The sequence below is a fragment of the Sciurus vulgaris genome (assembly GCF_902686455.1).
Source record: "Sciurus vulgaris genome assembly, chromosome: 7".
Lineage (NCBI taxonomy): Eukaryota > Metazoa > Chordata > Mammalia > Rodentia > Sciuridae > Sciurus > Sciurus vulgaris.
The window spans coordinates 19,651,010-19,677,443 of record NC_136467.1 but is presented as its reverse complement, the minus strand read 5'-3'; the positions used below and the strand labels follow the sequence as shown (position 1 = coordinate 19,677,443).

At 37.7% G+C, this 26,434-nt stretch overlaps 1 protein-coding gene across 6 annotated transcripts in view; it reads left to right on the top strand.

Moving 5' to 3' along the window:
- The window catches only part of GRM1 (glutamate metabotropic receptor 1), a 394,312-nt gene that overhangs the window by 357,538 nt on the left and 10,340 nt on the right, over window positions 1-26,434 (top strand). For 2 of the 6 annotated variants that reach the window (XM_079146827.1, XM_079146828.1), the window contains exon 8: window positions 25,839-25,923. The exons of the other annotated variants lie outside the window; for them this stretch is intronic. In XM_079146827.1, coding sequence (XP_079002953.1) covers window positions 25,839-25,899 — 61 coding nt within the window. In that variant the 3' untranslated portion in view covers window positions 25,900-25,923. The remainder of the gene's footprint in view (window positions 1-25,838; window positions 25,924-26,434) is intronic. 6 annotated transcript variants of the gene reach the window in all.

Sequence of the window (26,434 nt, the reverse complement as noted above, 5' to 3'; positions counted from 1 at the left end):
ATCAAATAGCTATTTCATTACCTGAACCAGTCAGGATGTTATTTTCCTGTACTTCATAGATGAGAAAACTAAGCTAAAGTTATAAAACTAAGTTATAAATTTGTATGATTTTTCATTGTTATTCCACTTAGCCATTCTTTGCCTAGGTCTTACACTGACAGGATATTTTAAAATCTTAACATAAATAAAAAAACTCTACATGCATTAAAATTGTGCTATGCCAAGCAGAAGCATACAGACCTTTTATAGAAATCATATAATCTTGGAACCTGATGAGGAAGTTTTGAGAAAAACATTTCTTTGACTCTAAAAGGTTATTATTATTTCAAGAAAAGACATCCCTAAGTTTTATCGATTCTAGAATAAAGCCAATAATTTCTGCCTACTTCTCACTAGGTCGATTTCAAGTTATTTACAAGAAGCTGATCACAAAAGTAGCTTAGTAATTTTTCCCCCTTGCCGTGGTTTTTCATTCTAGCCAACATTCCCTCCACAGCAAGCTCCTGACAGGGACTTATTAACAGGCACGAAAGCAAAGCGACAATCCCATGGCTCGCGAGGGAAAAAGAGAGAATAGGCCATATCAGAGTGTACTGATGTAAAATGGCATCACAGTGATTTTTCTTAAGAGGGATGAAATAAGAGAAAACAAAATGAAATGGGATGAAACTGGAATGTTCATAGGGAGCCAGAGATTCCCATTGTCATACCACAATGCAGTTGTCATGAGGGTTACATCCATCCACCACTAGCTAGCTCCTTGTTTCTCATTTGCCTGCCTTTATTCTGTCTTCAGAAATTTTCATATGTTTTTTTGGTAGTGAGTCACCACTGAACGCTATTCTGAGAACCTATAGAATTGGGATGTCTTGGGTTGGTGCCCAGGAATATGCATTTGTGACAATTAGATCGGGCACCTGTCCAAGAGAATTGTGATTAATGAGTGGTAAGCAGTGTTTGATGCTGGAATGAGATGGAGCCATCTGACCTGACACCAATGATGCTTAGCGCTTCTTGATCAGGCAGATTTTGCTATTCACTTTTGACCACCTTCCCACAGCTGGATGACTTTCCTTATAATCTAAGAAAATTTTTTTCGCAATTATGAATTTATAAATTAATTTTACTTGGTATCTTGCATTTGAGAGAAAAATCACCTCAGTCTAAATGAACTGCTTGTTCGTCTAGGAAATTCTGGTTTCACTAATAAATTGTTTAACTATCAACTGTAATTTATCAAGCATTGTCTTAGTGTTATGTTGAGAAATCTAGTTCTAATTAACAATTATAACAGCATCTTTCTTAGTACAATTTGTAGCTTCTCTGATATGCACCATGCCAGTGAGCTGACCCACAGAGGGTATTTGGAGCTAATTGTTTACTCATTTATTCTGCTGTTGCTTCTGTTGTAACTCTCTCTGAGACTCTAATTTTAAAATATAACAAAAATCTCAGTGCCTCAGCTTTTACCTTTTCTTATTGCCATTTTATGTTTTCCTGATTTGTCTCCAAAGTTACAAAAAATGCAATCTAATATTTTCTGCAGCAATAAAAATCTGGCAGAGTTTTGTCAGCTGAATCCAGGGGTTTGGAAGCGCTAGAGAAATCATCACCCAATGAGTTTATTACCATTTTGGACGTGTAATTCCCACATTCATGGTGCACCAAGGGTGATCAGCAGGCTACATATGTAGCTATAAACACAGAGAAGATGCTGTAATGGACTTTCAGATGATCTATCTGATGGAATATAGTTCTAAGAAGTTGCAAACCCAACAACATTCACATGATAGGCTGTTTCTGAAATGTACGGGGAGGGATGATATTGCATGTGTTTTTGCAAAGGGTACTTGAATTTTATATTTTACTCATATCTGAATAACTGACACAACCAAAGGGTTAGGCCCTTACTTTACATTTTCTGAGCTGTAATAGGGGAAGAGTTTAATCTGTAAATTTGAAGTTTGGGTTACTTGAGTTATTTATAGACAGAATTTCTTTTAGGCAAATTGATGCAGAAATTCATGGGCAGTTATAAAGAAGTAAATTCTTTAGATTCAAGTTATTTACCACTTCTGTTCAGGGAAAAATGCATTAATATCATTCAACTGAAAGAGTAAAATATTATGTAAATGACATGCTTCTTTGAAACATAATTATATCAATGACAACGTTAAATTCATATTTCTAGTTATTTTCTGGATAAATAAACTCAATGAGTTCCAAATAATTTGGTGGTACCTGGGGCTAAAATGTGACAATATACTCCTTTGACCTTTTGCATGGGTAATCATGTGCAAAACTGAAAGCAGTTGCCACCACACGATAAGATATGAGATTAATACAAGGACGTGATTTTAAAACATAGAGTCCTAAGTGAATACAACATTATTTTGCTTCTGTAGTTGTTTCTTACACAGTTGAATATGATTTGAATGCAAGAGCTCAGTGAAATATTAGGTGGAATGATGCTCTGAGGAAATTCCCCTCAGAATTTCTGCTACAAAACATATTGTGTCCGTAAGTAGAAGTAAATAAGCCCGCAGCACTAGTCATGATGTCCTGGATAAGCGTTTTGATTTGTCTTTCCTTCTTTTATTAGAAAAAGAAACCAGATAATGAGCCAACAGATATCACAATCTAATAGCAGTAACATCTTTTTTTCTCTCTAATAGGAACTCAATCACTATTCTGACTTGTAAATGAGAAAATCTGTCATCTTGAAATTATTTTTTTCTTAATTATACAATATATGGTTTTGAAATTTATTGTAATTCTTCACTTGATTTTATAGAAACCATCAGGAGTTTTATTAAAATATTTATTGTAGAATTTTATCACTTGATAGAAACATTTTTTGAGGATCTACTGTTAATTCATTTCAGTCATTGTTTCAATAGTAAGCTTAAAGTATTTAGGCAATTGACATGGTGCTAGATAATATTCATGGCAAAAAAAGGTAGAAGATCAAGGCCCTGACTGTACCTCTCTGCAGTACGGAGGCACAAAACCTAAGTAAATATCCCATGCTAAGTGCCATATTAGAAGGACCAATGTAGCATTCTGAGTGTCCAAGGAAGAGAGAGATTAAGTCTACCTATGAAGTCATATCTGTGGAAAGATAAGAAGAATATCTTAGTAAAAACAGCATTTGAACTTGACCTGAGAGATATTTTTCAACAAGAGAAATGGTGCCATGGTGAGATCATTTCACACGTAATAATAAAGGCGAAGATTCAAAATGTTAGCACACAGTGTGGACTCCTATGAATGAAGAACATGGACAGGAGTACTGGTGCGACTGGAATCCTCAGCTAAAGGCCCAGGTCCGTGATCCCGACAGGCCAAGTCTGCCCACTTTCTTACAAGGATCCAAATTCAAATCCAAGCAGTGGTAATAAAATAGTAAAGGACTTTATTTCAGCATGAGTAACACCAGGAAAGGGTGTCCAGTGTCTGAAGCACCATCTTCCAGGAACTGACAATAGCTCAAGGATTTTTTAGGGGGAGAACAAAGGGCAATGGTGGAGAAATCTATGTAGTTAGCAATCTTGGTCAGTCTGTGCTCCAGTTGATCATTGTCTCAGGTTCCGTTATGTGAAATCCCACTGGTGTCAGGGAAGCTATGCTGCTCAGGGTGCATGATAGTTCCCATCACAGGGTATTTGTTTGCAAGGCTACCTGCCATTCCTGGGACTTGAGAGAAACTAGAAAAACAAGTTGATAGACAGTACAGTTCAGAAAAATTACATGGAGTTGATTTGGGCAATGACTTGGTCTTCCTTCAAATTCAAGAAGCACTTGTTACAAGGGTGGGTAAATTCTTAGATGCAGAGAAAGGAAATTATAGTCAGTATTTTAAGATGAAGTTTAGGCCATTTCTGTGAACCACAGGGTGCAGTAAAGATCTTTGTAAAGTTTCATGATCATTTGTAAGCTTTATGTGAGAAAGTCAGCTGTAGAAAGACTTATTAATTGACTTTAAAATTTAAAGTTTTTAAAAAAAAAATTTTGTAGTAAACAAATGGGGTACAACTTGTTTCTCTGTTTGTACATGAAGTAGAGGCATACCGTTTGTGTAATCCAACATTTACATAGAATAATGGTGTTTGATTCATTTTGTTATTTTTTCCTTCCCCCCACCCCTCCCACCCCTCTTTTCCCTCTATACAGTCCTTCCTTCCTCCATTCTTGCTTACCTCCCACCCCCCATTATGTATCATCATCTGCTTATCAGCAAGATCATTCGTCCTTTGGTTTTTGAAATTGGCTTATCTCACTTAGCATGATATTCTCCAATTTCATCCATTTGCCTGCAAATGCCATAACTTTATCATTCTTTATGGCTGAGTAATATTCCATTGTATATATATATGCCACAGTTTGTTTATCCATTCATCAATTGAAGGACATCTAGGTTGGTTCCACAGTCTGGCTATTGTGAATTGAGCAGCTATGAACATTGATGTGGCTGTATCACTGTAGTATGCTGATTTTAAGTCGTTTGGGTATAGGCCAAGGAATGGGATAGCTGGGTCAAATGATGGTTCCATTCCAAGTTTTCTAAGGAATCTCCACACTGCTTTCCAGAGTTGCTGCACTAATTTGCAACTCCACCAGCAATGTATGAGTGTACCTATTTCCCCACATCCTCTCCAACACCTATTGTTGCTTGTATTCTTGATAATCACCATTCTAATTGGGGTGAGATAGAATCTTAGGGTAGTTTTGATTTGCATTTTTCTTCTTACTAGAGATGTTGAACATTTTTTCATATATCTGTTGATTGCTTGTAGATCTTCTTCTGTGAAGTGTCTGTTCATTTCCTTAGCCCATTTGTTGATTGGGTTATTTGTATTCTTGGTGTAGTTTTTTGAGTTCTGGAAATTACTGCTCTATCTGAAGTGGGAGTGGCAAAGATTTTAAAATTTAAAGTTTTTAAAATTTAAAAATAAGATCCTTAAACTAGAGCAGTGAAATGAGAATTGAACCCAAGGTATGAATGTGAAAAAAAAAAATTCTGAGTTTGATTTATTAGAACTAGAATGCCAGTTATGGGAGCTGAAAGAAGGAACTAAAAATAGAATATGACCCTCCTATCTGTGTCTTGGTGATAGAAGAGACAGGAGTAGAGTAGGACAGGAGAGGTTGAAGAGCTGGGTTTTAGATTTTCTTGTTGAAGATGCTATAAAGGTAGCTAAATGGAGGCATCCATAAGGTACTCAGAAATTCAAGACTGGAGCTCAAGAGCGGTCTCAGCTAGAGGTCAAGAGCTGAAGTTCAATTGCCAGGACTTTGAAAGTAGCCAAGAGAGTAGTTACAATGTGAGAAAAGAAGAAAGTAAAAGGAAGAACATTAAGGAACACTTTCACTTAAGAGATATGGTAAAAAGGAAAAAAATTGAGGGCAAAAGACAAAAAGTAATAAGAATAGGGAAACAGGAGGACATAGCATCATGGAAACCAAAGAAGGGTCTGTCTTGGGCTGCCATAACAAAGTGCCACAGACTGCATGGCTCAAATAACAAGATTTATTTTCTCAAAGTTTTGAGGCTGGAAGTCTGAAATCATGCTGCCACCATGATCTACTTCTGATGAAAGGTTTCCCCTTGAATTGCAGAAAAACACCTTTCTGATGTGAACTACGAGCTCTGTTTTTTGTATGAGAGGCAGGGGGACATAAACACTCTGTTTTCCCTTACAAAAGCACAAAACCTATCCTAATGACCCCATTCATAGAACTTTATCTAAAGGAATCACCTAATTACCAACAGCCCCATCTCCAAATATTGGCTTAGTGGATCTTATTGGGGGCTCAAAGAGGAAACAGAAACATTCAGTTTGTAACAGTCTGTTTTAATGGATCCATCCGATCCAACCCATGGAATTCCAAGGATGGAGACATTATAGTTAACGTTGAGCAGTATCAGTGGTACAATGTGGGTAGAAATTATATTGCTATATGTTGAAGAGTTTGGCATTAAAGGAAATAAGTAGTTTAGTTAATATTTAAGAAGTTGAGGAAGGGGGAGGAATGGTGTACTAGAGGAGAAGTTTAATCATGTTTGTAATATCTGAGAAAGGAGCCAACAGAGAAAGAACAATTGAAAACATAAAAGAGAGAACATATTCTTTATGCCAGGAGCCAGACCCAGACCTGTGCCATACAATGGAGCCATTTGACAACAAATGACAACTGTAACAATGAAGCGTCAACCCCACAGAACATGGCATGTGTGTGGTCGATGCTGGTTCTCTCTTAGCTGTGTGTTTAATGTTTGACATTACAACAGGATGGAGAATCAAGTTGGAAACTTATAAGGGCTGTAATAAAATTTCTATTACTGGTTTTACAAGAACTCTGAAATTATAAACATTGTTATTATAAACATTGTGAGATTTGAGAAGAGACCAGTGATGGAAAGCATAGAAAACAGAATGTGCTTTTCTGGAATTATTGGCAGTATGGAGGATTCTCAGCCTGTAAGGTATTTTTAATTTTCTTTTTATTTTTTGTACAAGAAAGGCAGGTGTTGTGTGTATGGAGTTAGGTTAAGTGGGGATGAAACATGTACGTTTGTCAAGATGTGATTGGGAAGTGCTAGAGAATCTGGGATCCCTCCCTGAAGGCCAATCATGGCACCTGAGGTTATCGGCATGAGGATATTTTGTTTGGGGTAAAGTCTTGTGCCTGGTGAAAAAGCCAGACCAAATGCCTTCGTTCCCTGAAGACATAATGCTTTACCATCACTTGAGAAGCTGCAGGTATTGGGAGAAATCCTAGTTCTTGGCTGGCAGCAGTGAACATCTCAAGTGTGTAAGGAAAACTTGCAGGGAGAAACATTCCACTTCTCCTACCTGGGAAAGTAAACAACTGCTCCAAGTTGACTCAGTGTTACCAAGGGAACCCCTATAGGAACCTGGTGGTCTGATCCCCTGTGGCACATTGTAATTGGTCAACAAACCTACAAAATGTATAGCTGTTCCTTCAATAAATGAGTTTGCAGGCTTCTTGCCACAAGCCTGCTTCCACCCAGCTCCCGGAGTCTGGGGTCTTGACTCTGTGTCCTCACCAGTGTCTGAGCTAGCCTGGCACAAACTACATACAGGCATTATTTAGAATGAACACAACCTCATGGGTATCTCGTGTGTAGAGGATGCTACTGTGAACGGTCATGCAGAGAAGCACAGGCCCAAGTGTAGGAGTGAGTGACCTCAGTACAATGGCCATGGACACACCTTGCCCCCCGTCAGAGGCTGCAAAGTTTCAGTCACCACCAATTCCTTGCTTTTGCTCTTGTAGATAACACACCTGATCTAAAAATAATAATAACAACACAGAAACAGCTACTTTAAATACTCATGTTTTGTTTTTTGAATTCTAAAAGACCAGGGGCACAGATTATGCAACAACTTCAAAGAGAACATAATTCATTTTGAGTATAAGTTACATTTCCTATTTCTTTCAAATGCAAATAAGTCCATATGATTGACACTTATTCAAGTTTTCAAACAGTATTTTATGCACATATATTAACAACATGTGGTTTCTAAACTGGATTCACCAGTATCCTCATGTCATTACCCATAATGGTCTAAGGTAGGCACATTCAGAACTTTTTTGTGTAAATAAAGAAACTGAGGCTTAAAAAGTTCAAAACCACATGTATAAGAGAAAGAAAGAATGGATCTAAAATTCATTGTTCTCTGGATAAAATTGCTTATTTTCATTACTCTTGCTAGCTCCCTATGTCTACTACTTCAATAATGTATTCACTCACACATGCATTAAATAAAATGAATAAAACATGGAGCCTGCCCCAAAGGAACTTATAGTTTATTGATGTATAACACATCCTTACAATAAAATTAGGTGCATGAAATAAACAGTAAAATTTGATTCATGTGAATCGGTAACTTCAGAGTCCGATGTTGTCTTAGCTGAGCTGCTATAACAAAAACAAAATAGACAGTGACTTCAAACAGCAGAATTTTATTTCTTACACTCTGGAGACTGGAAAATATTAGATCAGGGTGCCAGCATTGTTAAGTTCTAGTAAGAGTTCTCTTCATGTTTCAAACATAGCTGTCTTGCCATATCTGTACATGATAGAGAATAGAGAAATGTGAAGTTCTATTCTTTATTTTTACAAGGGCTAAACCCTTGAAGGTGCCACCCTCATGATCTAATTACCTCCCAATGGCCAGGCTCCTAATGCCACATTAGGGTACAACTTCAACATATGAATTTGAGTACATAAACATTCAGTCCATAGCAGATGTTTCATGTCTTTGTTTTGTTTTGTTTTTTGCTAAAGCTACTAGTCCTTGGGAAAATTGCTTAACTTCTCTGTAGTTAATTATAAAAACAGAATCACTGTACTCATAGGGTTATTAGGATTAAATGAGAAAATTTATGTAAAAAGCAAAGCATAGTGCCTCATACAGAGTGAAATATCAATCATTCTTATCAAGCAACATTAAAATTATGAAAATATGAAAGGGCATATGGAAATTCTTATACTGACATAAAACTTTCCATTATACCTTCAGGTAAAGAGAGTTCTAGAAACTGAAAATACACCTTATTATGACCAGTTCATTGTATTCATGCTGTGTAAAATGGGAAAGCTGTATATCTGCTGGAAATGGGTGTGTGCAAGCGCTACTCAGTGTGAGATATGTGTGAGCAAGGACACCCAATGGCACAGTTTGGCAACCTGTCTGTGCTTGGCCTCAACTAAAGAAAGATGAGGTCATTTGCATTCCATCTGTTCATCTTAGCCACTAGTATGAAGTGTTATCTGCTCATGGGGAAGCAAGCCGTGTGAGTGTGTTCATAAAGCCAGTCAAGAGTAAAACTACTGATAGTTTTTGTAGAATGAAGAAACTGAAGTATCAATGAATTTGGAAGCTTCAGATCATGAGGCCAGACCTTACATTTTCATTAATCATAACTCTTTGGCTGCAAGTTATACATGCCAGCTTAAGTTAGCCTAAGCAAAAGGGCTTAATATAAAGAATATGAGGAATAATATCAGGGAGCTGCTGTTACAAGGTTGTGAATGCTTCTGCACCCCCTGGAGGCCTGAGCTCCTGAGTAGAGCCCGAGTCTTTGTCTTGTCATCTGTCTGTGCATGCCTTCCTCACCTTCCTCTATGGCTCTTTCATCTGCATTTCTTGGGCACTACCGGTTAGTCTGAGAATAGCTGTCTTAATGTTCCTGAGTTTGCCTGTTGTTTTAGGTATAGTTACCAAAAAAGATGGATTTAATTCCCTCTGTCCAGATGATTTCATATCACATAGAGAAACATGGGAAATTGAAGGGGAACAAAACTCTGTAACATGGACGCAGCCTTTATTTTGAAGGTATAAATGAGGGTAGAGTTGACCAAATTTAAAAACTAGAACCTACCTTTGCTATTTTTATTATCCAGATTGCTTGACTATAAAATGCTTCTTAGTTGCCTCAGAATGGAGAAAGAGAAGGGAAGAAAGTCTAGTTTTGCTTTGCTTTACTTTGCTAAGAAAAATAGGAAAGACTAATAGATCATTAGGACATTGCCTTATGATTTAATTAAAATTAAACCCCTAGGTTACATGTCAACAATAAAAAAATTGTTTGTTGTTAACATTAGTTAATAGAAAAATAAAATCAGCAAATGTTTAATTAAGTTCCTGTGAACAACGTGTCCGTACTTTCACTTTATTTCAAAGGTACAGGGAAACTGTCTATAACTAAAGGCAAGCCAATAATACCCTCTAAGTAGATTATCTTACAGATAAGTGAGAACTTGACTGCTAGCAAAATTAGTCCGAGTCACCAGGTACAGTGGCACATACTTGTAATCCAGTGGCTCAGGAGACTGAGGCAGGAGGGTCACAAGTTCAAAGTCTCAGAAACTTAGAGAGGCCCTTAGAAACTTAGACCCTGTCTCGCAATAAAAAATAAAAACGGGATAAGAATGTGACTCAGTGATTAAGAACCCCTGGGTTCAATCCCCAATTTTAAAAAAATTAGACCAAGATGCTAGATGCTGCTGCTAAAGATACTGAGAAACAACTGTTTAGAAGAAAGTAATAACAATAAGAAACACCTTCCTTTCCCTGATTTTTCAGTTTTAACAATATATCCTTGGTTACCATGCTCCTAGTACATACTCTCAAACACAGTGAGACTTAATATGACTGTGTACTTGATCAAATGTGGCACTATTTATTTTATTTGACTTAGATGAGTATGGAATGGGGAATAGGAAAGGTGCTAATGGAGAAAAAGTCATATAGACCTTATCAAAGTACAATGAAAGAAATTATACCATGGTACCAAGGTAGAAGTGAGGGAGGAGAAGGGAAACTACCAGCCAGTTCTGCAAACTTAACTGCTGATTCTGTTAGTGTCTTATTGCAAACAATAGACAGTAAGGTTTTATGATTCAGTCCTTCATTAAATATATATATATATGTATGTATGTATTAAATATATAAATGTATGTATGTGTGTGTATATATATATATATATAGAGAGAGAGAGAAGAGTGAGTGAGAGAGAGAGAGAGAGAGAGAGAGAGAGAGAGGTGAGATATTACTTTTTTATAAATTGTGGATAATTTATTCATGAAGAAAATAGTCTGTTACTTCACAGAACTCCATGAGGGGTGGGATGGAGTCAGGGAGCAGCAGGAGGAAACCCAGTAGTAACAATATGGTGGGGTAAAGTCCTATGACGGTCCTAGAAAATGGTCAGGAGGCACATACAGGGGCCTCTAGGATAGACCTCATAGGCAGGAAAGATCAAAGAAAATCTGTGGACAGTGATTCCCACTATCTATCCCAAAAGGGGGGTTTAGTAGAGGAGAATGAGTTAAGGAAGGAAAGACACAGAGAGTGTTCCAGGCAGCAGGACTTCTATGCATGGAGCTCTGGAGGCAGGAGAGAATACAGCATATAAGGGAAATGAGAAAGGAAATCAGTAGGTGCATTAGTACAGTTTCTTTGCTGAAATTGGGTATTTATAAAAGAAAGAAGTTTATTTAGTTCACAGTTGTAAAGGATAAAAGTTCAAAATTGGGTGGTCCCATCTGTTTGACCTTTGGTGATGACCCACTTGGCTGGATCACAACTTACCAGAGTAACAGAAAGGGAATCAGCTGCATGTGGAGGGAGCCTAGCCTATCAGGTAGCATTGCTTGATTAAAAACCCATTCTTGAGAGAGCAAATCCCTCAACGGGTCAACCCTAATTCCTAACTAGGGCAGTTAGGGATGCCCCCAATGACCTAACCTCCTTCCACTAGGCCTCAACTCCTAGTGATTACACTTCCTTTTAATACTGCCACACTAGGGACCAAGCCTCTTACACATGAACCCTCCTTGAAGGACAGACCATATCCAAACCATAGCAGTACCGCTGATAAGAATATTTGTTTAGCTCCAAATGTGTAAAGTCAAAAGTTATTCCAGAACTGATCTGAATATAAAAACACTTTTGCTCTGATGGTTAGAATGGTTTCAAGGTCTGAGACACACCTTTTGAGATCCAGAACAGATGCATTCATGACTCATTCATTCAGTAAATGGTTTTCATATGCCTACTATGTGCCAGTCACTAGGACAAGTGCAGGGAATACAGTGGTGGAAAAAGAAATCTGGTCCTGTCCTTCGTGGCATTTGAAATCTAGTTGGAGACCAGACGTTGAATGAGTATGGTGAGCATTTCTAAGGAAAAGCACAGGGTTTGCAGAAGCTTTATTAGGGGTCTCTATCAGTGCAAGGAGGCTGGAAATGTTTCCAGAATGCATTGCCTAAGCTAAGACTTCAGAAAAAAGGAAAAGAGTTTGGCTAGGAAAGGAAGACAGGAGGAAGGAGTCAGAATGCAAGTCTCTAGCAGGAAAAGGCACCAATGGCTGAAGGAACTGAGGCAGTTCTAAGATGCCTAAGAGCAGAGAAAGGGAGAAGAAAGCATGATGGAGCAAGACTGTGCAGGGCTGCTAGAAGGGGATCAGGCAGGGCTGCACTAGAGGCCACAAGAGTTTTGGATCTCATTCGTGAACAACAGAAAGCCACTCAAGTAACCAAGGGGGTTGCACTGTGATCACTTCCATGCATGTCTCCCAGCTGTCGCTCTCCTAGCATAGAGACGCATTGGAGGAGGGCAAGAGGGGAGGCTGGGAGTTCTTGGAGGAGACTGTCGCAGGGACTGGGGAGAGCGGACAGCCGGGGATGAAGAGAGTGAACACACAGAAGTACTTAACGGGGTGAAACCAAAGTAAAAGTAAGATCAATCACAAAATTCAATTTTAAGATCACACAGAGCAAACAGAGATTTGCCTTTGCCTGAGATTGCTGGGCTCCAAGGCCTATGTAAGTTTAACCATAACTAGAGTAAATGTAAGAACATACTACGTTTCTTATGATTGATTAAGATGGGATTGATCAGACATGAAAACAGAGAAAAGCAGTCATTGAAACAAACACCAAAAATGACCAGACTCCTCTACAGTAGAGAAGGGTGAAGGAGCTAGGATGGATGGACTTTTTCAAAAGTTAAGTCATACGGCAACTCTAAAAGGATGAAACAAACTGTTTTAGGTTAATGTCATAGCTAGGAAAATAATATTCAGTCATTGAACTTCAAAGAAACACACCCCATTCTTCTGACTTCCTGTGGGTAAGCAACTCTCCTGTATTGCCTTCCCTCAGAGGTTTATTCATATAGATTCTGATATTCCTGTACATTATTTCCATTGCAAATGAAATTGGGATTCTGGTGTGTGGCTACCTTATTTCATGAACTTATGTCATGTAAGTCTTGCCCTGGGTGTTACACCATTGACTGGGCAGATAGACTAAGCCCTGCCCTTTACATCAACCTGGGAGGTGAGTGGTGGAAAGAAGAAGAGAACCAGATCCTGGCCACTCTTGGAAGACCTTTCTTCGGGAATGATGCTTGGTGTGGCAGCAGGCCACGTCTGTCACTTTTATCTGTTCTTTCACATGGCACGAGATACATCCATGTTCTCGCAGGCATCCATAGTTTTTCCTCAAACTCTGAGTAGTGTTTCACTGTATGAATATACAATGCCTTTTCTCCCATCCATGTAAAGATCGTTCCCAGCTCTCACTACGACAAAGGCACAATCAACAATAAATAAATAAATGTACAATAAATAAACGTGCAAGTTTCTAGGGATATTTATTTTCATTTGTTTGGCTATAGTCCCAGGATTGATGGATAATAAGCTAGGTGTATGTTTAACTTATGAGAGACCATCAGACAGATTTCCATATTAGTTTTTCCATTTTATACTCTTAGCAAGAATGTATAAATCCATGTGGTGTTGATAGTCTTTTACATTTTAACCATTATAATGTGTATTTAGAGATATTTAATTATAGTTTTAATTTGCATTTTTCTGATGACTAATGATTTTGAGAGTCTTTTTTAGGTGCTGATTGGACATCTGTATACCCTATTTTGTGAAATGCCTATCCAAATTCTTGTTCTTTCTTTTATCCTGTAATTCATTTTTTATTATTGTTTTTGTTATCTGAATGTAAGTCCTTCTTCAGATATATGTATTGCAATTTTTTTCAGTCTTGGACTTAATTTCTCATATTTAGTGGAATCTTTTCATGAGTAAGAGTTCCTAAATTTTTTTTTCTTTTTTTTTTGGCGGTACTGGGGATTGAACCTAGGGCCTTGTGCTTGCACTCTACCAACTGAGCTATATCCCCAGCCCGAGAGTTTCTAATTTTGATGAAGTCCAATGTATCAACTTTTCTTTTACTATTTGTATTTTTTTGCATTCAGAAATATTTGAGTATCCCCAGTTAATAAAGATATTGCCCCATTTTCTTATAGAGTTTTATGGGGTTGGCTCTTACATTTATTACTGTAATATATCTTGAGTAATTTTTATGTATGATGAATGGAATGTGTCTTAGTCACTTTGGTCTACTATAACAAAGAACCATAGCCTGGGTTGCTTAGAAATCACAGAAATTTATTTCTCACAATTATGGAGACTGGAAATAGATCAAGGTGCTGTGTGGGTGGATTCTAGGGAAGGCTATCTTCTGGGATCAGACTGAAAGAGATTAGAGAATTTTTTATGGGGCCATTAATATCATTCAGGAAGGCTCTACTCTCACGACCTAATTACCTCCTAAGGACCTCCCTCCTCTCAATACCATTACATTGGGTGTTAGGATTTCAACATGTGAATTTGGGGGAGGCACAAGCATTCAATCCATCACAGAGTGAATCAAGATTCATTTTTCATTTTTTCTAAATTAAAAGCCAGAGCAGCTATTCAGGAAGCAGAGGCAGAAGGATTGTGAGTTCAAAGCCAGCCTTGGCAAATTGATCTTGTCTAAAAAAAAATAAAAAATTTAAAAACTCCAGTTCATCTGGCTCAATTTTGCAAAGATTTTGCCTTTCCTCATTGAATGACATCTGTGCTTTTGTTAAAATTCAACTGAACACACATGTGTAGTCCCAATTATGGACACTCTATTCAGTTCTATTGATGTGTACATCTACCTTTCTACAGATTCTAGATTGTCTTGATTTTACCAAATCGTTATTATTAAAATAATAATTATTATAATCATTATTATTAAAATTCTAGGTATAGGATGTTATCACACTTATTCAAGTTTTCTTCATGATAAAGAATATTATTGTTAGGTCTTATGCACATAAATCACTATTGGGCTAATGACTTTCCCTTATACCCATAGTATACCCCTACTTTCTGAGAAATTTGTCATGAGTCAGCATTGAATTTTGTCAAAAAATTTTTTCTGTATTAGTTGATCATATTTTTCTATTTCATTCTACTAACATGAGGGAATATTGAATTATTATCAAATAATCATTGAGCCTTGAATTTCTGATGTAAACTCTCCTTTTCGTGTGTCATCTGTTATTCCTTAGATCTACTTTCTCTGATATTGTTACAGCAGCTTTTATGTTTTGGTTAGTGTTTGCATGGTAAACCATGTTCCATCCCTTGCTTTTCAGTTTTTTTGTGTCCCTGTGTTTAAGGAATATCTCTCCTAAGCTGCACCTAGTTTGATTTTGTTCTTTAGTCTGAAAATATTTCCCTTTTAATTAAAATATCCATTTTACTTATACTAGACATAATCATATTTATATCTAGTATTTAACTGTTTTCCACATCTTACTGGGTTTATGTTCCATTATTTTCCTTCCTTCCTTTCTTTTGATTAATCTAGTATTTTAATATTCAATTTCTCCTCTTAATTTTTAGTTCTACATTTTCTTTTTTATGATTATTGTAGAAATCACAAAAGCTATCTAATCTTTTATGATCTCAAATAAATTAGTAGTTTTATCACTTTCCAAACAAGGTGAAAATTGTAAAACACTTTAATTATACTTATCATGTGTCAGTTTTGTACATTTTGTTATGCATTTTAATTTGGGGCATATTTTACATTACTCTATTTTGCACAACAAATACAGATTCTCCTTGATGTACAATACGGTTACATTCCAATAAACCCATCCTAAGTTGAAAATATCATAAGTTGAACATTTACCACACCTAACCTACTAAACATCACTTAGCCTAGCCTACCTTAAACATGCCCAGAAATATCACCATAACCTGCAGTTGGGTAAATAATCTCACACAAAACCTATGTTATATGGTGTGGAATTTCTCCTGCATACACAGAGTATTTCATGGATGTGATAGAATGGGAAAACACAATATCCCAAAACTTCTGGAACACTTTTTTTGTCTACTATGCCCTCTCAAAATTAAATATATATATATATATATATATATAATTTATAACTATAAAACTATAAACTATTTAATTTTTAACTATATATATAGTTATATAATATATATTATATATATAATATTTATATATAGCTGTACTTAACGTATATCACTTTTGCAACATTTTTTTTTCTGGTACCAGGGATTGCACCCATGGGTGGTTATCCACTGAACCACATTCCAGCCCTTCTTATTTTTTATTTTGAGACAGGGTCTCATCAAGTTGCTTAGGGCCTCACTAAATTGCTGAGGCTGACTTTGAACTTGCAATCCTCCTACCTCAACCTCCCAAGCCACTGGAATTACAGGCATGTACCATCATGCATTTTAAAGTCAAAAAATCTTAAGTCAAATCTTCATAAGCCAGGAGCCATCTGTATTTATTTGTATATTCCCATATGTTTTTCCTTTATGTTGTAATCCAATTATAGGCTAAACTGATTTGAATGTGGATTGTAGTTCTACGAATTTGTTCTGTGTCACCTGGTATATCCTGTTTCAAGAGCATAGCTGTTCAGAAGTCCCAAATGAGAACCTGGGTCCCTGTTGCTGACTTGGATCCTTCATTTCATGCATATTTTAATTCTATTGTGATTACTCAGCACTGGGAGAATTCCAAAAATTTGACCTTTTACTTTTCAGTACCTCATGGTTAGCTTTGTATTCTGTGCTTTGTGCAATCTAACATTTACAAAATTTCCTAGAGGGATCTACCAAGCATTGGTCTCACTTTTCTTTACCTTGCTCTGTCTGGGATCTTGGCTCCTTAAGTCCTGGCTGACCCAGAAAATTTGAACTTAAACTTTTGTGTCTGTGTCCTATGAATTTATTGAAAGTTTTTCTTGACACAACCTCAGCAATTTAGTGAAACCCTGTCTCAAAATAAAAAAAAAAAGGAAAAAAGGACTGAGGATGCAGATCAGTGGTAAAGTGCCCCTGGGTCAATCCCCAATACCAAAGGGAAAAAAAATAAGTTTTTCATCCTTCCTTGCCGCTTTGTTAAGATCTTCTCAGTCTGTTGCCCTACATCAAGAATCATCAAATGTCTACCAGGAAAAAAATAGCTTAAAGATTATCTGCTTACTTCTCTGAACTTCTTTTCCTTTGACTTATTGATCCCTTGGATTCTGGTTGCCATGGCAACATCCTGATGTCTTCAAGTGGCTTTTAAAAGTGTTTTATCTGTTTTTTCTAGTTGTTTTCTCAGGGAGAGTTGGTTTGCCCCAAGGTACTTTATCTTAACTGAAAGTGGGAATCTTATACCATTTTTACTTTCTACCCTTCACCTTTCTCAGTAGGTTGTGATGTGACTATAATTTCTGTTAGGGCTCTTGGTGACTTCTAACACTGTAAGAGAAATTCTATGATAATTGCTTTTCAGTTCTTTTGCAGGTTTGATGGCACGAGGGTAATGTCTCTGTTTAAAGAGAAGTACTAGCATAAAATAAACCTTATTGAAAACATACATTGAGAATTGAGGCTGTGTGATAATTAAGAATTTCAGAATTCTTGCAAAATTCTAGATTGACATGATCCAAGTCCTGTCTTGCTATCATTACATCTTTGATTTAAGCATCTTACCTAAGTCATGATTTCTTTCTTTTTTTTGTTTTTCAAAATCTCCCAAGGTGAAGATTTTAGCATTTGGTGAGTTGTTTTCATCATTCCCTCTGTGATAAATCAGAGTAAAATAATAAAAAGTCTCACCCTGGCAGTTTGTCACCTACAGTCTCTCTGGAAAAACAGCAGGATATTTTTTCCCTTTTGTGTAACTTGAATTGTTTTTTCTCCCAAATTTTGAGTTTTTACCTTCTCATTAGTAAAGATGTCTATATGTGAGAATGCTCATAATATGTGTACAATAAAACAATTTTTTGAAGCATAAAGCTAAATATAAAACAATTTGAAAATAAGGATTTCAGTACTGTTTGACATGAAAGTATTAGTATTAATTGCCAAATTCTATTATTTCAATGTTTCTTTATTAGCTGCTCATATATTTTAATGTATATTTTTATTATTTTTATTTTATTGCCTTATTGAACAACAACAACAACACCAAACACCCAAATGTTCATTTCTCCTATATAATAAGTTATTGGGGTATAACTAAGAGAGGGAATATTGAATTATAGACTATGATACATTTCTCTTTGCAATAATAATTATTGCTTACTTTCATTTAAAAAAGTAATAAATATTTATTGTGGGCAATTTGGAAAATATAGAAAAACACAAGGAATCTAATAAGAATTACCTACAACTATACCAATACCCAAAGAAACAACAATGCTAACACTTTAATATGTATTTCTTCATATTAGCACATAGGTAGGTACAAATACCCATATGTTTCCTACATTTTAAAAAATTTGAGTTTCACTAGGAATTTTATGAGTCAATATTGAGTATTAAGATTAGCTTAGGAATTATTAATAAATATATTCAGTGCTTTTTATATCTCTATGATTAGAATAGAGATAGAAAAGCTCAGGACTATTTCTGGCTTAGTTTCATATTAAGAATATTTCTCTATCTTGTTTTGAACTATTTGATCATTCATTCAACATTTACAGTAAATAAAATAACTGTTATGTTTGCAAGCCCAGAGTAGTCTGGGTTTATGGCTTTTTCATGACATAATTATTAAGAACGCTTTTTTAACTCTTAAAAATAATTGGTTTGTATGAGAAATTATATGGTTTCCTTAACTACTTGCAATATTGAGGCATGTAAAAGAAGAATAAGGGGACACATAATGATAAATCTGATAATAGATCCTGCCCTCCAGAGACCATGTCCTACCTGTTACAATAAGAACCTAAACACGGCTCAAAGGAACAGAGATAGGAAAAACATTAAGATGCCACTTTACTGACATCACTCTGGCTGTAATTTCTTAATTAAGATTTTAATAACTAAGAAATTAAAAACTCTGGTGGGACTTTTTCATCTTTGAGGAATGGAATAGATAGCAACAGAACAGCTTTCAACAAATTGGAAAAGCAACAAGAATGGCAAAAATGATCTGTTTACAGCATCAGGAAGCAGCTAGAATGATGTGGATTAATGAGTCTTGAAATTCAGAGAGGAGCCCTGAGAAGTGAGCAGCTGCCAACTGCTTTTCCATGGAGCACCTGCCAACTGAGAGCACAGCTATAGGTGGAGTCCCTGGGAGTGGCCCAGGCAGAGAAGAGAGAGGAAACAGAGAAGCCAGAAGAAATCATGTGGTCATAGTACTGGATGATACAACAAAAAAGCAAGAGAGGTTTCCATGCAGGTCCAACCTCTGCCTCAAAACATTTGCTAATGTCTGCAGTTGGTTATAAGATAAACTGCAAACCCCTGACATGCAGAGCAGATCTTCCTGGAGCTTTTCAGTGCTGAGGAGACAGACTAACCTGAACAGAGAATAACAAGACCCTTTCAGCAATCACATGAGACTGGAGTGGCAGAATTAGAGTCAAACATGCCACAAACACATGGTCAAGGCTCCCTGTCAGGACATTTGCCTAATTCTGAAGTCGTGAGTGGCAGAAAGCCAAAAATCTAAATTGAAAATCTTTGAAAAGCAGAAGGAGGAGATAGAAACTCACCAGATGAAGCTCACTAGTATGTAGCTAGACTCTGTTAAAAGTCCTGAACAGATAAAGCCCTATGGGAGACTGATTCCTATCAAAGTTGCAAAAAAGACTTTGAACTCAGTCACTGATTAGATTAAGTTGATAAGTTCCCTCTACCTAACAGAGAAAATGGTAAAGCAATTCTTGTGAGTTAATGCTCCCTAGTCTCTATGTAATCTTATTTTATACATACACAGTGTCTCATCTGATATAAAATGAGACATTTTATATCATGCCAAGAGTTAGAACCATACAACTGGAAAACCAAGGGAAACAAAAGGACAACAGAAACAGACCCACAGGTGATGCACTGATCACTGTTGGAGGATGTCACACAACCAGCTCATCATTTAGAACATTGGTAAATAAAGGGGAGGAAAGTGCATCTCTGTGGCCAGTCTTTTCTGCTTGAGCTCTGTCACAGAGGAACCAAACGACCCATGAGGAAAAGTATTTTTTTTTTTTAACAAAAGAAATCCAGTGACAAATACAGAAAGGATGATTGAATTTCATCATGGTTTTTAGTTTTGTAACAAAACAATTGACATAGATCATGATCATTATTGACTGTTAACACGGTTAGATGAAAGACTGATGGGAGTGTTAGAATGTGTGCATCAGACTGACCCTTATGAGTTTTTGAAACTTTCATGATAAAATGTTAATTTTAAAAATTCCTGAAAGCCAAATAGAATTGGAAAGAATAATATGGATTCTCACACACTAGTGTAAATCGTGCACACATTTTTTGGAGCAATTTGGTAATATTAGAAAGATGTGCACATACAACAGTCTATCAATTCTATTTCTAGGTGCATACTTAGAAAAATTCTCATATGTGTGCAAGGAGACCTACCTTAGTACGTTCACCACAGCACTAGTTAAAAGAGCAAAGTCTAGGAAACAGCCTGAAAGGCCATTGGTGGGAGAAGAGTGTTTTTTTCAATGATGTGCTATTTATTCAATTTAGTGTAAGTAATGAACTACAGCTATATCTATCAATGAACTACTGTGAAAGGAGTGTGATACTATGTGTGTAAAATCTAATAATATGATAAACAGTGCCATATATTACTTTTAAGGCATATGCATGTTGTAAAAGTATTCAAATATTACAAGTGATAAAATACACCAACTTTTCTTTTTAAAGGGAGCAAATTAGCATTTATAATAATATATAGAAAGCTTTAAATTTGACCTTAATGTTTTCAAAAGAAAGAGAATTTTAATGCAACAAAGGTTAATTTTTGATAAACCTGTGGATAGTAATTTAATTGAATTTTTAAAAATAATTCTCTATAGTCTCTTATTAGCTCTCAAATGTTAATAATCAAGAATTTTAAATGGAACAGTATTGGACCCCTATAATTGAAAGACTGCATTTGTGTTTATATAAAGAGCCTTAATATGCTGTGTTAGAGATTCATGTGTTAAAAGGAAACGTGGAAGAAATTAGTATTTACAGAGCCCCTATATACGCAGTCAGAGCTCCCTTCTCCAATCTGAGGAGCAAGTGCTGAGAAATAAATACTAAAATTCAAATATTTGAAAAAATGCATTTGGTTTTGGAAAGCAGTCAGAGGCACTGATTATCTTATTTATCTGTAACAACAAAAAAGAGACCATCCTCTGCTAAAATGGTCTTGAGCGGTTGCTGTCATTCTTTATGATTAGTTTGGACAGCAGCCACATTAGTATTTCCATGGTGAGCTTTATATATCCTTAGACTGACCATCTGGAATTGTCTAGACCATTTTATCTCTGCTGAAAGAAGACTCACCTCCAACCCTGCCAGAAACTTGCAGCTTTGGACACAGACAGCTTACCTGACTGCGTGCTGAGCCTTTGCCTGCTCCTGACACATCCATTCAATGTCATTGATTTCACCCAGGAAACAAAAAAGTTCTGGCAGAAAGAGAAAACCAAATTCAGTTTATTTTTTTTTACAAGAAATTGCTAAAAATCTTGAGTAAGGAAAGTGGCTGAAGTCAATGAGTAAAGGGAAGGCCAAGTGTTAGATGCTGAGTTAGCGTAATCTCAGTACACACTGAGGTTAAATGGTTGGGTCTTTGTCAGTGCCTTTGCTTCTACGACCTTCAGAGAAGGATATGCACGGTGAGGGCCTCAGCTGGGGCAGCATTTTGCCATTTGCAAACACTTTCACATGTACTATTCCAAGAGTTCTTCCTCATGCCATGACTGAGTCTGAAAGAGAGGATTATACAACTGGAGAGCCAGGTCCCCAGCTCCTTGTCCAGTGAGAGTTCCTAACACCACGCAGTGTAAAACTTGTTTGTTAACGCCTTCTCAAGTTCATTTAAAGACTGAATCCTGACACAGAGACTGATGTAGGGGTGATCCAATGTTAACAAAATGACACATTAAGACAGAGTCATGTGGAGTTAAGTAACCCCAGAAGTGATAGGCTGTTATGCAGAAGAATATCTGGACACTGAAAATAGATGGGAAAAGCTGTGTACATTCCATTGGGGTTTGAAAAACAGTGAGTCTGCACAAAGAGGAAAGAAAAGAAAATAGAGACAAAAGGGGAGAGAGAGGAAGAGAGAGAGAGGAGAGAAAGACCCTTGCACTTTTCAGAAGAAATTGAAAAGGAATCTTTCTTGCTAAACTTATGGGGTTTCTTTAAATCCACAGTTTCTGCCAAAAGATTCAAGCACAGATTTGGGACTTATATTTGACAAGCCCCCATATGCTGCATTTTCCCTCCAAGATTTTACTCTGGCTTGCTGAATCTGTGGTTGGTTGAATATGTGGTTTTATAATTGCTAAAAATACCCTGAAGTCAATCTCTTCTCTTGGTTTTTATGTAGTTTGAAAAAGTGGCCATTTGGGCATCAGTTTCCAAGTCTTTGCCTGTAACCTTTAATAAACCACTTCTTTTCTAAAAGCAAAATCTGTATGCAGGGCTCATTTATATTTCACTTCAATGCAAAGTAAAAGTCAGAGACTAAAGACTTGGGACCATGAAAAAGATGTTCTATTCTTTCCAACTACCTCAATCAATAGTTAATTAGGATAGCTTTGGGATTACTTAGAATGACTGTGTGAAACTTGGCTGTCAATACGGCTAAAGACCCCAAAGGAATCGCAGAACTGTCACGAACTGCAGGAATGGTTCCAAAAGAGAGCATCAATGACAGAGGCTGTTATGGTTTGGATAAGAGGTGTCCCCCAAAAGTTCCTGTTTCTGCAGGAATATTCAGAGTTGAAATGATTGAATTGTGAGAATTGTAACTTAATCCCTCCATCCTAATTTGAAAGGACTGGGTGGTAACGTAGGCAGGTGGGGATCCCTGGGGGTGCTTGCCCCAGAAGGATGCATCTTTGCTGCAGGTCCCCTCTTTGTCCCCTCTCTGCTTCCTGACCCCACCATGAGCTGAGCAGCTTTCCTCCACTCGGCCCTTTCCCCACAATGTGGTGCCTTAACTTGGACCCAGAACAATGGAGTTGGCCTTCTATGTACTGCGACCTCAGAGATCATAAGCCCGAAATAAATTTTTCGTCCTCTAAGTTGTTCTTATTGGGCATTTTGGTCACAGCGAAGGTAAACTAAACCAGAGGCCAATGAAGCTTATTGTCCAGTCCCCTGGAGACACAGAAATGCAGATGCTGCCTAGGGATTTTTTCATTAACCTTTGAGCTTGCCCCCACCGCTGTCATGGGGTTTTTTATGTTTGCCATTGAATGTCGTGTTCCCTTGTACAAGGCACTCTCAGGGCAAAAGCAGTTCTTCATAGTCATACAGCTCCTATCCCACACCTTGCACATGGACAGCACTGCTAAGTCCCCTCCAGTCAGTCACTGCTGGAGCAACTGAAAATTGAACCAGTTGTTTCCCTTTCCCACACACCTCCTGCCCCAGATCATGTTAGACAGGTGTGGCAACAAAAGCACAGGAACATCTGAACTATCTGGATCAAAGATGAGCAAGAGACTGGCCTCTGCTGTTGCCTGTTGCCTGCCAAATGTGTGTTGGTACTGCAAGTCGAGAGAGAGATGGCCACTGCCATCCACCTCCTCAAGATGCTACCAGTCATGTGGACCAGACCTTTATCTTCCTGGGTCTTGTCCCCAGAACCCCTCAAGCAGTCCAGGATGGTGATCCTTGTGCAGGGGTAGGTAGAGGACACTGGACAGGCTGGGACTCCAGTGGCAGAGGAACAGAAAGTCAAGGACCTGTCCAGGGAAGTCAGGGAGGCTGTGAAATGCGGGACTATCTATGAGCTGAGGTTCCACGTCCTCAGAGCATGTTCCATTTTCCCATCCACCGTCACTCACAAAGCACAAAAGACAAAAATAATAGACTTTCAAGAAGATGATCACAGATCACTGAACATCAATCAAAGGACTTTTGAAGGGACAATGTGTCTGTCTGTGTTGAACATAGATCCCTGAAGCCATCCCTTTCAGGGCCCTTGATACTTTGCACCATTTGACCAAGCCACCTATAGACATTATCCAAAACCAGAATGAATTAGAAAATGCAAGGATGTGCAGGCAGTTTGGCAAAACAGGGTCAAATGCTTTGAGTAAGATGTTTCCTTTTATGAGAAATGAAATTGTTTCAATATTTTACAGATTAAATCTCTTCCTACTAACCTCATTTATATATTCAAATATGCTTTTATTCCTTATCATCTCTTCATTATTTTAATGATCCCTGTGATTTCAAGTGGGCAAATTGAATGTCAGGGATATATTACTTTGGCAAGTTAGCAAACATTGTCTCTGTCTAATTTTCTAAAAAAGATGTATTATTGCAGCAGCAATGAAGTTACCCCAAGTAACTTCTCAACTTCTTTTTCCTGGATAAGGATTTCAAGTTGTTTTGTTTTGAGTATATCATGTGCTTTTTTTTTTTTTTTTTTTGTGGTGCTGAGGATTGAACCCAGGGCCTTGTGCTTGACAGGCAAGCACTCTACAAACTGAGCTATATCCCCAGCCCTCATCATCTGCTTTTAAAAAGTTTTATTGAATAACTCAGACTTGATGGAAACATACTTATTGATCAATTTTGTTTTCTTGTTATGTTCACCTGTGCTATGGAAAAATTTTCCATTTTATAAATTCAGATCAGATCTAGTGAAAAGCTATTTCAGCATATTATTACTTGAAATTTAAATTCCCATCTCTCCTTCCTAGTATCTATCAGAACTCAGCCCAAAAGACTTGAAATGGAAGGGCTTGGTCTTGTCCTGCAACATTGCCTCCTCCTTCTTCCGAGTTCCCATTTCGGTCCATTTTGATGGGAAGAAGAGGAGAGAGGGAAAAGGTTGTTGACTTCCTGGGAGCGTCCATGCTCCTCTTCTGACTCACACTACGGAGCTATTGCCAGAGTCCTGGGGGCAGATGGCCAAAGGCTGATTCATAGAGAACATTTGTGAGTTCTTTGGGGAGCCCTATAGGAAAGCGTGGGGATGCCATTTCCTAACATGGGAAATTTCCTGAAAACTCAATCAACCTCATCCCTATCACCCACAGCATGTACACGCTTAACACTTTACTCCAGAAATTCTTTCCTATGACAGGCAGCCCTCTTATGTGGCATGACAGTGAAATAACTTTATCCCACCACTTTCTGAAATGCTCCTGGACTCAGGGAAAACCACTTATCCTAATTATAACAAATGATGGAAAGACCAACTACCCATGGCTCCCCATCAGCCTTGCCATGTCTAGCCAGTGCCCTTCTCCAGCCATCAGTATGGCAGAGAAGGAAGATTATCCTACGTGCTGTGTAAAGGGACGTTTATCCAGGGGAGGGAATGACACGCTCCCCTTGTGGTAGCTCTTCCTCTTCTCAGCAGGCAGGTCTCTGGCTGCTCCCCGCCCCCTACCATTAAACACATTACATCTTGGGAATGCCAAGAGTGGCTTTATATGAAGTGACAGCCATGCTTTTATGATAAAACATTATGGAAGAAAATCAGTAGTCCAATTAAAAGTCACAGTGTCAGCTATCAATTTATAAACTTCCTTTAAGAGGGGAAGATTCAGCCTACATTACTGTGAGCAGAGGTAGAGCCCACTGCAAGGAGGAATAAGGAGCATGTCAACAGTGAAGGGAAAGTGTCACTCTGGGACAGAGATACACACAGCAGAAAAAGCATCTGCCACTTGGAAAGAGATTGTTGCACAAGGAAAAAGAATTAATGCACTTCACTGGCTTGACTTTCAGAAATGAACCTGGAACTAAGAAAGAGGCAGGCAGGGCAGGATCCATACAGGACCTGGAGGCAGAGGTGATATGGAGAAAGGCTCAGGAGCCAGGCCTGGCCCTGGCCCATGACCAGGCACTGCCTGAGTGCTGTGGTCACCATGCCTGTACCCGTGTATAACCACTTGCTCACTGGGTGTCTTTTTCTTTTTAATCTTTAGGAAGAGGCAGCCAGAATTCTCGCCCACCAGCCAATGTCCGTCGGCACATGTGCAGCTTTGAAAACCCCCACACTGCAGTGAATGTGTAAGAGAAGCTGCATGGAAAATATAGTGTTTTGCCCTTGCTTTCTCTCTCCTGGGTTTTTCCACTTTCTAACATGGAAACAGATGTGGTGCATGCCATCAAGAATGAGGAACTCACGTACGTGCCATGGTTTGCACGACTGCCTTAATTTGATTGTCCATCGTTCTTAAAAGGACACTGTCAAGTTGTTAGCATAGTTTTTTTTGCTTTTTGCTTTTTTTTTATGTTTTAATGCAACATTTTTTTTTTTTTTTCAATTCTGGAGATTCACTTTTGTTTGTGACTCCCACTCACAAGCTCCAAAGTGAATTTTCCCCCTTCAAAAATTTGTCAGCTTCTCCTTGGCAAACAGAGCTTTTTCTTTTCTTTTTCTTTTTTGCCTTTTTGCTGTTGCACAAATGTTTGAAATGATCCTGTCTGCATTGAAGTGAAAGCCACAGCTTAAATTCACAGAAGAGTTCCACAATGTCAATTTGAGGGGGTAGGCGCCAGCATGAGCCTGTGCTGGGTA